The sequence below is a fragment of the Pristis pectinata genome, chromosome 31 (genome assembly GCF_009764475.1).
Source record: "Pristis pectinata isolate sPriPec2 chromosome 31, sPriPec2.1.pri, whole genome shotgun sequence".
Lineage (NCBI taxonomy): Eukaryota > Metazoa > Chordata > Chondrichthyes > Rhinopristiformes > Pristidae > Pristis > Pristis pectinata.
The window spans coordinates 20,934,267-20,948,443 of NC_067435.1; the positions used below are offsets into that span (position 1 = coordinate 20,934,267).

The 14,177-nt window shown below is 51.0% G+C and overlaps 3 protein-coding genes and 2 pseudogenes across 4 annotated transcripts in view; 4 read left to right on the forward strand and 1 right to left on the reverse strand.

Annotated features, from left to right (window-relative positions):
• LOC127584842 (histone H4) overlaps positions 1-14,177 on the reverse strand; it is a 1,041,564-nt gene that overhangs the window by 102,338 nt on the left and 925,049 nt on the right. The window lies entirely within an intron of this gene.
• LOC127584829 (histone H1-like) lies at positions 2,224-3,199 on the forward strand (annotated as a pseudogene).
• On the forward strand, positions 3,766-4,636 carry LOC127584843 (histone H4). The gene has a single exon (XM_052041803.1). The coding sequence runs from the start codon at positions 3,981-3,983 to the stop codon at positions 4,290-4,292; it is 312 nt and encodes a 103-aa protein (XP_051897763.1). The 5' UTR covers positions 3,766-3,980; the 3' UTR covers positions 4,293-4,636.
• LOC127584832 (histone H3-like) lies at positions 4,993-5,725 on the forward strand (annotated as a pseudogene).
• Positions 6,372-6,784, forward strand: LOC127584834 (late histone H2A.2.2-like). Its single transcript, XM_052041795.1, has one exon. The coding sequence runs from the start codon at positions 6,380-6,382 to the stop codon at positions 6,761-6,763; it is 384 nt and encodes a 127-aa protein (XP_051897755.1). The 5' UTR covers positions 6,372-6,379; the 3' UTR covers positions 6,764-6,784.

The window sequence follows — 14,177 nt, forward strand, 5'->3', positions numbered from 1 at the left end:
AGCCCAACTGGTCCATGCCGACCACAGCATCCTCCTGCTAGTCCCAGTTGCCCACGTTCAGACCATAACCCTCCAAGCCCCTCCCCTCCATGTACCTATCCAAATGCCTCTGAAATGGTACAATCGTACCTGCCTCGACCACTTCCTCTGGCAGCTCATTCCAGGCCATCACTGCTCTCTGTGTAAAGAAGTTACCTCTCAGGTCTCTTAAATCTCCTCCCTCTTATCTTGTATCTGTGCCCTCTGGTTCTGGACTCCCCAACCCTGGGAAAAAGTCTATGACCGTCCACCTGGTCTAAAATGCTCATGATTTTAGAAACTTCTATGAGGTCACCCCTCATTCTCCTGCACTCCAAGGAATAAAGATCCTATGGGGCCAACCTCTCCCTATAACTCAGACCCTCTAGTTCAGGCAGCATGAATTTATTCTGCACCATCTCCAGCTTGACAACATCTTTCCTATAACAGGGTGACCAAAACTGAGCTCAATACTCCAAGTGCGGCCTCACCAGTTACTTACATAACTGCAACATCATGTCCCCAATCAGAAAGTAGATGCCCTGAATGACAAACATCAGCGTGTTAAATGGCTTCTTCACCACCCTGTCCACTTGTGTGGCCACTTTCAGCGAACTGTGCACTTGTACTCCCACCTCTCTCTGTCCACACACTCCTCAGTGCCCTGCCGTTCACTGTACAAGACGCACCCTGGTCTGACTGTCCAAAATGCATCAGCTCACACTTTCCTAACCTTCAACCATCACCCTCTGTTTCCCATCATTGAGACAATTCGGAATTCACAGTAGATGAAGAGATCAGGAGTTCACCTTGATCATACAAGAGGTCCATTCAAGAGTCTTACAGCAGCAGGAGAGAAGCTGTCCTTGAGCCTGGTGATACATGTTCTCAATACTTTTTATCTCCTGCCTGATGGAAGGGGGGAGAAGAGAGAATGACAGGGTGGTACGTGGCTTTGATTATGTTGGCTGCTTTCCCGAGGCAGCAGGACATGTAGACAGAGTCAATGGAGGGGAGGCTGGTTTCCGTGATAGACTGGGCTGTGTTCACAAAGTCCTTCTCTGGTTTGACCAGGAATTGCAACAGCTCACACTGATCTGGATTGAATGGCATTTCCCATTCCTCAGCCGACTTCTTCAGCTGACCACGATCCCCCTGTAATGTTTGTTAATCCTCTTCACTCTGCACCACACCACCTGGTTCAGTGACATCTGCAAACTGACCAACCACGGCTCGTACATTCTCATCCAAATCGTTCATATAATGATGAACAACAACGGGCCCAGCACCGATCCCTGTGACTCCCACCATCAAGGCAGTTCTGAATCCACTGAGCGACCTCTCCCTGGTTCCCCAATGATCTCACCTTCCAGACTATCCCTCCTTGGGGGACCTTGTATAATGCATGTGTCATTTATGGGTTTCACGTGAATGATGTGTCTCTGATGCTATGTGCCTGAGATGCTTCTGGAAGGAAGTTCATCATTGTGCATGGACTTGTCGATACGAAACTCGACTTTGACTTTGATATTCTGGTCAAAGGCCTCGCAAAAGTCCATACAGACAACATCCACCGCCCTTCCCTCATCAATCCTCCCGGTTACCTCTTCAAGAAACTCGAACAGATTTGTGGGATTAACCGGGGAATGGAAGAGAAAGGTAAGGAGGTTTGGTGTCGATTATACAGAATATTGTTGATCACACAGCTGGAGCCTGTGAACGGTGTTGGTCTCCTGTTTAAACTGAAAGTGCAGCCCCCGTAAGGAAGAGGTGAGGCCAACCCCAATCCAGGGATCAGAGACCGTGAGGAGCGCCGGTCTCGGAGTGTTTAACAGTTACTGAGCTGGGAAACTACAAGTGACCCCCGAGACTCCGCAGCACAGGTGGAGCGGAGAGGAAAACCTGTCCTGGGAACTGTGAATCGGGCCCACAGTTTGTGCTGTGAAGGTGCAGATGTGAACATTGTGTCAGAGAGAGTGTGTTAAGGTGCGGGAGGCTTAGACTGGTGTCACTGTGTTTATGGGTCCGATCACATCGCCGGATTTCTCAGTCCCTCCTGTAGAAAAAGGAAAGATTTCACTGTCACGGGATCGCTCCGCTCCCCAGCTCCGTCCTGAAGTGGGAATTAGCTGCAAAGTTTTAGTTGGTTTCAATATTTCAGTCGAAAAGCAGCGAACATGTCAGCGATCGGGGAGGAAACGCGGTCAGTGCAGCAGTGAAACGGGTTTAAGTGGAAAGCGCCGCCTTTAATTCGGATCAAACTTCATTAAAAACAAACGTTCCGGCCTCAGACATTGACCGGGACCAGTCTGGGTCTCCGGGGTGTCTGATTTTAATTGGAATCGGAGAGTTTTTGAGGAGAGAGAAACACAGAGAGACGGAGCGGCCGGGAGTTGTCAGCAGGATGTCTTCGCCCCGTCCGCTCGCTGCCTTTAAGTTGCTCTGTGTCGCCGCCTCTCGCTTCATTTCTCACTCAGTTCCGAGTGTCAGAGTTTGTGCAGAGTCGCCGACATGACCGAAACCGCAGCCGTCGAAGCGGCTCCTCCAGCCGCGCCCACCCCCCCAGACGAAGGCTCCCAAGAAGAAGAAGGCGCCCGCCCGGAACAAGGCAGCCGGTCTCAAGCTGGGGGAACAGATTGACCAGATTGTGGCGGATTGTCCCGATAAGAGGGGGATGTCCGCGATCGCCATCAAGAAGGCTCTGGTCGCCAGAGGCGTCGATGTGGCGAAGCGCAGCGCCCAGATCAGGTTGAACATCAAGAGGAAAGTGGAAACAGGCTCCCTGCTTCAGACCAGGGGCGTGGGCTTCTCCGGTTCCTTCAAGACGGGTAAGGATAAAAGTTCCGTGAAATCGGTGAAGAAAGCGAAGAAACCAGCCGCCAAGAAGCCAGCGGCCAGGAAATCTCCCAGCAAGAAATCAGCGGCCAGGAAATCTCCCACGAAGAAGTCTGCAGCCAAGAAATCTCCCACCAAGAAACTGGGGGCCAAGAAAACTCTCACAAAGAAACCAGCGGCTAAAAAAGCGGCGGCTAAGAAACCAGCGGCCAAGAAGGCCATGCCGAAAAAAGCCAAGAGCCCCACGAAGGTCGCAGCCCCAAAGGCCAAGAAATCGTTGAAACCCAAGCCGAAGCCGAAAGCAGCGAAACCCAAAAAGGCAGCGTCCAAAAAGAAGTGAATTAAAAAGCGCAACTTGTAAAGACCTGAACACAACGGCTCTTCTCAGAGCCACCCACATCTCTCATGAAAGAGCTGATCCCGAATTCCTGTCCCGGGACCGGGCTCAAATTTCGGGGGAAACCATAAACCCCGGATCCCAGTACCTCGCTGACATTTGCTGCACCCGTCCCGTCCCCACTATCCAAAATAAAACCCAGAAAATAGGATGTCCGGGCAGAACCTCATTCGGACAGGGGATGTGTTCGGCTCCAGGCTCCGTTCAAGGCCGTTTCCTTCACAGATGCCAAGAGCGTCTGTGAGTGGGAAACACTGATGGAGATTCCCCACCTCACAGCCCAAAACTCAACACAGGAGGTTCGCCAATTCAGCCGGGTTAACGTGACACTAAACCGCTGAACCGTCTGGGTGCAGCAGTGTGGCTAGAGGGAACGGCCTCTGGGGATGGAGACGAAACAACGTGTTAATTAATTTAAATGGTGATATTGTTGGCTGACCTTCAATGTGGATCCCGCGCGATTATAAAAGTGTCCCCGTGCTGTGTTTCGTTTTCTTTGTCGACTGATCTTTGGAAATTGGCGGTGTTTGAAAAGTGGGGGCGGAGCCGGAAGATGAGAGGCCGCTCTCTGCTCTGTCTGTCCCTCTGACGTTGTCCCCTCCCCTTGTCTCTCTCTCTCTCTCTCTCTCTGTCTCTCTGCGCCCTTTTCGGGCAGGTCGGGGCGCTGTGTATAAAAGGAGACAGCAGCAGTCGGTGTGTCATTGAGCAGCGACTTGAGTGAAGCAGCATCATGTCTGGTAGAGGGAAAGGAGGCAAAGGACTGGGCAAAGGCGGAGCCAAGCGGCACCGTAAAGTGCTCCGTGATAACATCCAGGGCATCACCAAACCAGCCATCCGGCGCCTGGCTCGGCGCGGCGGCGTCAAGCGCATCTCGGGTCTGATCTACGAGGAGACCCGTGGGGTGCTGAAGGTTTTCCTGGAGAATGTGATCAGGGACGCGGTCACCTACACCGAGCACGCCAAGCGCAAGACGGTGACTGCCATGGATGTGGTGTACGCTCTGAAACGCCAGGGCCGCACTCTCTATGGCTTCGGCGGCTGAAGAACTGGCCCCTTTCTCTCGAGCACAACACAAAGGCTCTTGTAAGAGCCACCCACCGCCTCACAGAGGGAGCAGTGACCCGGCAGCATGAGTCGATGGAAACTTTAATTATTTGATTTTGGTTAATGCATTTGTTGATATGTTGGGGGTTCAATATCGAGTTCACGGTAGATTCCTGTGATCATTTTAAACTGCACCTTCGGCTTTGTTCTCGCAAAGCTCTTTGTGAATGCAGTAAAATTAATATTGGTCCCAATCCTGTTCTCCGTCTCCCGCAGACTGAACTCCGACAGCTCGGGAAGCGATTGAGCAAATGTGCTGCATACATTCATATTCAGCTCATTCAGGAAAATAAATTTTACATCGATTACTTAAATGGTGAAATTCATTATATTTTTGTGACTCAAATGAATTCTAATAAACTTTCCTCCAAGCACCGTTTCCGGTCGCTCTGAAATTGGCGGGCGGTATGAATTTGCACCGGCAGCCAATCAGTCGGACCCCCAGTCACCAGTGTCCGTATTTGGTCACAGATCATGTTTCTCCCGCCGGCCTGTTGGAAACTGATGTGGGAGCTGGAGCCAATCGCAGTGCTGGGACCCTATAATAGACACCTCCCCTCTAGCCAATCAGAGGCTGTGGGGCGGGTCTTCACCAACACTTTAAAAGCCGGTCCCAGAGCCGGCTCCGTTGTTCCGGTCCCTGTGTTTTAGACTGTGCTCCGACTGTTGAAGGAGAATGGCCCGGACCAAGCAGACAGCGCGAAAATCGACCGGAGGGAAAGCTCCCCGCAAACAGCTGGCTACCAAAGCGGCGCGGAAGAGCGCTCCAGCCACGGGTGGAGTGAAGAAGCCCCATCGCTACAGGCCCGGCACCGTGGCTCTGAGGTAGATCCGGCGCTACCAGAAATCCACCGAGCTGCTCATCCGCAAACTGCCCTTCCAGCGCCTGGTGCGGGAGATCGCTCAGGACTTCAAGACAGACCTGCGCTTCCAGAGCTCGGCCGTCATGGCCCTGCAGGAGGCCAGCGAGGCTTACCTGGTGGGGCTCTTTGAGGACACCAACCTGTGCGCCATCCACGCCAAGCGAGTCACCATCATGCCCAAAGACATCCAGCTGGCCCGCCGCATCCGCGGGGAGCGCGCCTGAACCCGGCCTCGGCACCAAGCACCACAAAAGGCTCTTTTAAGAGCCACCATCCCGGCAGAGGAAAGAGCTGTACCTTGCTGTTCACTGTCCTGATACATTAGCGTCCCGCCACACTCTCTGACCTCCCCTTGTGTGCACGATTCAGTCCAGCGCATATCCGAGATGTCTCATTAAACGATTCCGCACAAAACTCGCACATGTTCCAACACAGACCCGTCCCTCCAAGCTGACTCTCGATAATCGGCTATTCTCTGCCGTCAGGTAAAAGACAGCGCGGGGAGCGGAGCTTCACCATCTCCTTCCCCGTCAGTGTGTTCCCTGATCTAACACTTCTCCCACTCAGCTGCCATGTAAGTCAGATGTTGTGAAGAAGGTTTTCGGAAGTTTGTTGTTACTGTTTTACCTTTGTGGAGAATGGGATTTGCTAACTGCAGTCCCCTATTCTGTAACATGCGTCTCACATTTCTGACCGAGTGCATGATCGTTTTACGGGGACACGAGACGGCGGGACTGGAATCCCGGTCGTCTCACGGAACAAGTTTGTCAGATTGCAGTCTCGGCTCAGACCGCAGTTTGTGAAGAGAGACCAGTCCAAAATCCTATGCATTTCAAAAACAGACCGATCGCTAATGTGAATCAGTTTTTGGGGGTGAAATGATCAGAAATATTGAAATCAGAGAATTAAATTAATAGTTAATAAGCTTTTGGCGGCCATTTCAAATTTCAGGAGCCTGACCGTTACTTTCCGCGCTTCTTTCGCTGCCCTCTGTTCATTGTGAATAAGGCTGATCTCTGATTGGGTTATTCCTTCCACCAATGACACTCGGCACTGTTCCACCAATCAGAAGCGCCCCACTGCATTCCCCCAGAAGGTACAAGCAGGACGATTGCGGGAGGATTCCCTCATTCTCTGGGAAACACCTGGTGAGATTGTGAAAATGTCCGGACGCGGAAAAGGCGGCGGTGGCAAAGCTCGGTCCAAGGCCAATTCTCGCTCGTCCCGGGCCGGACTGCAGTTCCCGGTGGGCCGTGTTCACAGGCTCCTGAGGAAGGGCAACTATGCTGAGCGGGTGGGTGCCGGAGCCCCGGTCTATCTGGCTGCTGTGCTCGAGTATCTGACGGCTGAAATCCTCGAGCTGGCCGGCAACGCGGCCCGGGACAACAAGAAGACCCGCATCATCCCCAGACACCTGCAGCTGGCCGTCCGCAACGACGAGGAGCTCAACAAGCTGCTGGGAGGGGTGACCATCGCTGAGGATGGGGTGCTGCCCAATATCCAGGCCGTGCTGTTGCCCAAGAAAACCTGCGGCGCCAGCAAGTGAAGCGACAGAAAGTGAACCCAGTGACCCAAAGGTTCTTTTCAGAGCCACTCACAGTGTCTGTGGAAGGGCTGATCCGCGGTTGCCGTGAGGGCGGGGTAGGGAGCTATATGAAATCAGCAATAATAAATGAGACATTCGTACGTTAATGTGCCGCAAAGCAGAATGAATTCAATTATGATTTATACATTTCACTGTAACCAGATCAAGTACAGATAGCAGACATAACAGCGGGGCCCAGAGTCCGCTGAACGGCAGTAACTCCCGGCACCAATCCCAATGAATCCCCGCAGAATGCAAGCACCGCTCACAGCACCAGAGCAAAGAACAGTAGGGTGAGCACCGGCTGAGGCGAGTGCGGGGGCATTTCCGTTCTCGGCAACCGGCCTGTGTATCTGCCAGGGCTGCGACACCGCCCTGCGATCTTCGTCTGAAACACCCGGAGTAACTTTCTCTTCCCTTCTCCGTCAATGTTCCTCCCGCTTCCGCCCGTTGAAATGAGCTCTCTCCCAGCGGAGAGACAGCGGGTTCACTGGGCCCGGAGTGGGGAAATGGAGAATTTCAGAAAGGCCGCTACTGAGGGGGGAGTTTAATCTCCAGCCATTAATGTCACAATTCCGCTCTTCCTTATCTGATGCCGCCCAGTCTGTGTTCCACAGTGCGGTTTGACGCTGGACTTTACCGATGTGTGACAGGTGGGGTCATCGCCCTGGTCACTCCTTCCTGAACAAATTCAATCATCAACAGTACAACCGGTGACCAAGTGGTGCGAATATTTTCATCTGAACATTTCTCTACAAAACCCCCTACTTAGCCCCGCAGAATTGTCGATAATTACCTGAATATCTCTTGCGCCCAAGTCTCCTCTGAAATATAATCGAACCTTGTGGGGGAGAAACAGTTAATATTTCAGGCCAATGACATTTCATCAGATCTCCCGGATCACTGCTCCCTCTGTGAGGCGGTGGGTGGCTCTGACAAGAGCCTTTGTGTTGTGCTCGCGAGAAAGGGGGAGTTCTTCAGCCGCCGAAGCCATAGAGAGTGCGACCCTGGCGTTTCAGAGCGTACACCACATCCGTGGCAGTCACCGTCTTGCGCTTGGCGTGCTCGGTGTAGGTAACCGCGTCCCTGATCACATTCTCCAGGAAATCCCTCAGCACCCCACGGGTCTCCTCGTAGATCAGACCCGAGATGCGCTTGACGTCGCCGCGCCGAGCCAGGCGCCGGATGGCTGGTTTGGTGATGCCCTGGATGTTATCACGGAGCACTTTACGGTGCCGCTTGGCTCCACCTTCGCCCAGTCCTTTACCTCCTTTCCCTCTGCCAGACATGATGCTGTCACTCGTCGCCGCTCAATGACACACCGACTGCTGCTGTCTCTTTTTATACACAGCGGCCCGACCTGCCCGAGAAAGGCGCAGAGAGAGAGAGAGAGAGCGAGAGCGAGAGGAAGAGCAGAGAGCGGCCTCTCATCTTCCAGCTCCGCCCCCGATTTTCCACAACAGCCAATTCCCACCGGTTTCCCCACAACAGAACGGAAACACATCGCTCCGGACAAACTCTCCCCCACACCGGGTCCATGTTGAAGGATTTCCCGGTTTCACTGCCTCCCCTGCGCCCGAATTATCAGAAATCCGTTTCCGTTCGACAACAAATCCTTGAGGGAGCAGGTGAAAGTGACGTCAGTCCCTCCCCGGGCCCATGAACAGGGCAGAGCGCCCTCCTCACACACAGTAGTTGGTGGGGGAGGGTGCAGAGGGCTCCAGTGATGAGAAGATCAATTCATTAAATACAAATCTGGGAGAGTTGTGGTACCAGACAGTGAGGGGGGAATAAAAACCACGGTCACAGGAAGGGGCAGGAATTATAAGCAGATCTGTGCTCCCTGTGACTTCTACAGTGCAGGTAAAGTTGTGGCGAGGGAGCTCGTGCAGGAGGGAGGGCTTCAGGTACAGGGATCACTGGCCTCTCTTCCAGGGCAGGTGGGACCAGGACAAGGAGGTCGGGTTCCATCTAAACTGGAGGGGAACCAATGTCCTTACAGGGAGGTTCACTGGTGCGACTTAGGATGGTTTAAACAATGTGGCAGCGGGTGGGGACCAGAGCTGCAGGTCAGCAGGTGGGGGGACTGAGGGGAAGGTCGCGGTTGGGAGAAGTCAGCCTGATGGGGAAGATGGGCAGGGCCAGGTAAATGAACACAGTGGGGCTGAGGGGCTGAAGTGTGTGTGTTTCGATGCAAGAAGCACTGGTAGGGCAGATAAACTTACAGCGGGGAGGAGTGCACGGAGCTATTGATGGTGTGTTAGCTCTCTGGAGCCAGGTTCAAGGATGTCTCACAGCAGGTAGAGGACATTCTGAGAGGAGAGGGTGAGCAGCCAGAGGTCCTGGTCCATTTCCGTACCAATGACACAGGTGGGAGCAGGGATGAGGACCTGCACAGTGATTTTAGGGAGCTAGGTAGAAAGTTAAAAAGCAGGACTCCCAGGATTGTCACTTCAGGATTAGTGCCCGTGCCACATGCTGGTGAGGTGAGACATGGATCCATTGTGCAGTTCAATGTGTGGCTCAGGAGCTGCTGCAGCAGGGATGGCTTCAGGTTTATGGATCATTGGGCTCTCTTCCATGTGGGACTGGTACAAACAAGACAAGGACGGTAAGGTAAGGGGACTTTGGATGACCCGAGAGGTCTGAAATTTAGCCAGGAAGAAAAAGGAAGCATATGTAAGGTTTAGGAAGCTAAAAAGCAGACAGGCCCTTGCAGAATATAAAAGGAAAGTGCTCAAGCAGGCGATTAAGGAAGGCCAAAAGGGACCATGAAATGTCCTTGGTGAGCAGGATCAAGGAGGATCCCACAGCATTTTATACTTGTATTAAGAAAAAGATAATTAAGGAGAGGGTAGATTCACTCAGGGATAAAAGGGGAATGTGTGCTTGGTGTCAGAGCAAGTGGCTGAGGCACTGAATGCGTGCTTCGCATCTACATTCTCTGAGAAGGAATTGGAGGACAGTGAAAGCATGCTCATGTGCTGGAACACTTGAGGTTAAGGAGGAGGTGGTGCTGGGTATTCTGAAAACTATTAAGGTGGATAAATCCCCAGGGCCTGATGGTATCAACACCAGGTTATTGAGAGAGGCAAGAGATGAGATTGCTGGGGTGCTGCCCAATATGTTCATGTCCTCTTGAGCCACAGGTAAGGTCTTGGAGGACTGGCAAGTAGCTAATGTTGTGTCTTTGTCCAACAAGGGAAACAGGGATAATTATATATCAGTGAGCCTCACATCAGTGGTCAGGAAGCTATTGCAGACAGTAATCAGGGGTAGGATTTATGCACACTTGGAAAGGCATGGCCTGCGTAGGGACAGTCAGCATTGCTTTGTGCGAGGCAGGTCATGTCTGACAAACTTGACTAAGTTTTTTCTTGGAGGTGACAAAGGTGTCGATGAGGGCAAGGCAGTGGACGTTATCTATTTGGACTTTAGTAAGGCATTGGACGAGGTCCCTCATGGCAAATTGATTCAGAAGATAAAAATGCATGGGATCCAGGGTGAATTGCAAGTTTGGATTCAGAGCAGGCTTTCCTATAGAAGACAGAGTCAGAGCAGGAGTAGAAGGCTGTTATTCTGGCTGGAGGTCCATGACCACTGGGACCTCTTGTTTGTGATACACACCAATGACTTGGATGTAAATTTGGATGGGTGGATCAGTAAGTTTGCAGATGACACCAAGATTGGTGGAGTTGTGGGCAGTGCAAATGACTATCAAGGCAATAAACAGAATATAGATCAGTTACATACTGTATATGGGCAGAGAAGTGGCAGATCCAGTTTAATCTGAGCAAGTGTGAGGTGCTGCACTTTGGCAGGTCAAATGGAAGCATACAATTGGCGGTATGCCCCTTCATAGCACTGAGATAAGTCCATAGCTCAGTGTCAGTAGCTATGCAGGTGGATAAGGTGGCTACGCAACTGGATTACTCCCAGTGCCACGTGCCAGTTAGGGCAGGAAATAGAAAGATAGAACAGATGAATGTGTGGCTGAGGAACTGGTGCAGGGGATAGAATTTCAGGTTCTTGAATCATTGGAACCTCTTCTGGGGCAGAGGCAACCTGCACAAGAGGGAAGGGTTGCACCATAACTGGAGGGGAACCAATATCCTGGCTGGGAGGTTCGCTGGTGCAAATTGGGAGGGTTTAAGCTGGTTTGGCAGGGGGATGGGAACCAGGACATCAAGTCAGAGAGGGGAGGCATGGAGAGAAAGGTAGATGTCATGAGCAGTGAGAACAGGCAGGAGCACGGGAAGAGAGACAATGGGACAGATGGGTTGAGGTGTGTGTAGATGTTAATGCCAGCAGTTTTATGGGTAGGGGTGAAGAACTTAAGAGCCTGGATCAGTACATGGAACTATAATGTTGTGGCCAATATAGAGACTTGGTTGAGAGAGGGACAGGACTGGATGCTTAATGTTCCAGGGATTCAATGTTTTCAAAAAGATGGAGGGGGAGGTAAAAAGGGGGGAGGGAGGTAAAAGGGGGGAGGGGGGTTGCACTATTAATCAGGGACAATATCACAGCTGTACTCAGAGGGGACATAATGCCGGGATCATCCACTGAGTCTATATGGGTAGAACTCAAAAATAAGAAAGGGCCAATTCACAGACCCAGCAATAGCTGCCGGGACATTGAGGAACAGATATGCAGGCAGGTGAGGGAATGTTGTAAAAACAACAGGGCTGTTGTAGTGGGTGACATCAACTTCCCTAATATAGACTGGGAACTCCTGAGTGCAAGAGGTTTAGGTGTGGCAGAATTTGTTAGGTGCATCCAGGAGGGTTTCTTAGGTCAATATGTAGATAGTCCAATAACAGGAGGGGCCTAGCCGTACTTGAGCTGGTGTTGGGTAATTAGCCTGGGCAGGTGACTGAACCTTCAGTAGGAGAACAGTTAGGGAACAATGACCACAACTCCTTAAGTTTTAAGGTAGCTATAAATAAGGACACATAAGGACCTTGCAGGAGAGCATGAAATTGAAGCAGGGCAAATTACGAGAGCATTAGACAGGAACTCGGGAGGGTTAATTGGGAACAGCTGTTTTTGGGCGTCCACATCTGACATGTGGAGGGTGTTTAAAGGCCAACTACACAGAGTACAGGACAGGGATGTCCCAGTAAAGGAAGGACAAGGATGGGAAGGGAAGGGAACCTTGGATGATGAGAGAGGTGCTGAATTTAGTCAAGAAGAAAAAGCCTGTGTAAGGTTGAGGAAGTTAAAATCAAACCGAGCCCTTGAGGTTTATAAAGAAGACAGAAAACAACTCAGGAAGGGAATAAGGAGAGCCAGGTGGGGCCATGTAAAGTCCTTGGCAAGTAGGATTAAAGAGAATCCCAAGGCATTGCACAAATATATCAAGAGCAAGAGGATAGTAAGGGGGCGGGTAGGACCACAAGGATAAAGGAGGGAACATGTGCTTGGATGCGGAGGATGTGGGTGAAGTCCTAAACGAGAACTTTGCATCAGTACTTACCAACGAGAAGGACATGGAGGACAGCGAGATCAGTGTGGAGCGTGCTAATATGCTAGAGCATTTCATCAAGATAAAGGAGGTAGTGTTGGGTCTCTCAAACATTAAGGTGGATGAGTCCCCAGGGCCTGATGTGATTTACTCAAGGTTATTGAGAGAGGCAAGGGATGAGATTGCTGGGGTCTTGACCAATATCTCTATGTCCTCTCTAGCCATAGGTGAGATCCCAGAGGACTGGCAAGTAGCTAACGTCGTTCCATATAACCCTGGAAACTATAGATGGGCGAGTCTCACATCAGTGGTAGGGAAGTTACCAGAGAGAATTCTTCAGGATAGGATTTACGAGCATTTGGAAAACCATGGCCTAATTAGGGGCCGTCAGCATGGCTTTGTGTGGGGCAAATAGTGCCTTACTAACTTGAGTTTTTTGAGGATGTGATGAAGGTGGAGCAGCGGATATTGTCTACATGGATTTTAGTAAGTCATTTGACAAGGGCCCTCATGGGAGGCTCATCCAGAAGATTAAGATGCATGGGATCCACTGTGCAGCCACTATGTTTCGATTCAGAACTGGCTTGACCAAAAAGATACAGGCTCGTGGTTGATGAGACTTAGTCTGGTTGAAGGTCTGTGGCTATTGGTGTTCCACAGGGATCTGTACTGGGATCTCTGCTGTTTGTGATATATATATAAAAATGACCTGGATGAAAACGTAGATGGGGTGGGTTAGTAAGTTTGCAGGCGATACGAAGATTGGTGGTGTTGAGGATAGTGTAGAAGATGCCAAAGGATACAGTGGGATATTGATCAGTTGCAGATATGGGCAGAGAAATGGCAGATGGCACTTAACCCGGCCAAATGTGAATTGTTGCACTTTGGGAGATCAAATCTAAAGGGTGAGTACACAGTTAATGGCAAGACCCTTAAGAGTGCTGATATGCAGAGTAATCATGGGGTCCAAGTCCACAGCTCCCCGAAAATGGCTGCACAGACAGATAGGGTGGTAAACAGGGCATATGACATGCTTGCCTTTATTAGTGGAGGAATTGAGTTCAAGAGTCAGGAAGTCATGTTGCAACTTTATAAAACTTTGGTCAGACTGCACTTTGAGTATTACATGCAGTTCTGGTCACCCCATCATAGGAACGATGTGGAGGCTTTGGAAAGGGTGCAGAAGAGGTCTACCAGGATACTGCCTGGATTAGAGGGCATGTGTTATAGTGAGAAGTTGGACAAACTTGTGTTGTTTTCTCCAGAGTGGCAGAGGCTGAGGGGAGATCTGACAGAGGTTTATAAGATTATAAGAGGCACAGATAGACAGCAGGTATCTTTTTCCCAGGGTTGAAATGTCTAATACCAGAGATCGTACACTTAAGGTGAGAGGGAGTAAGTTCAAAAGAGCTGGACAGGGAATTTTTTCCTGTAAACATAGAGAGTGGTGGGTGCCTGGAATGCACTGCCCGGGGTGGTGAAGACAGATATGACAGAGGTGTTCAAGAGGCACTTAGATAGGCACAGGATTGTGCGGGAACCGGACGGATATGGGTATTGTGCAGGCAGCAGGCATTAGTTTAGTTGGGCATTTGATTACCGGTTTAATTAGTTTGGCACAACATTGTGGGCCGAAGATCCTGTTCCTGTGCTGCACTGCTCGATGTTCTTTGGTCAGGCTGTTGAGTACAAGAGGAAGGAAGTCATGATGCAGTTATATTAAACTTTGGGCAGACCACACTTGGAGTATTGTGTGCAGTGCTGGTCACCCCATTATCAGAAGGATGTGGAGACTGTAGAAAGGGTGCAGGAGAGCTTTACTTGGATACTTCCTGGATTAGACGGTACGATCTACAAGGAAAGGTTGGACAAACTTGGGTTGTTCCCCCGGCACATCAGACGCTGAGG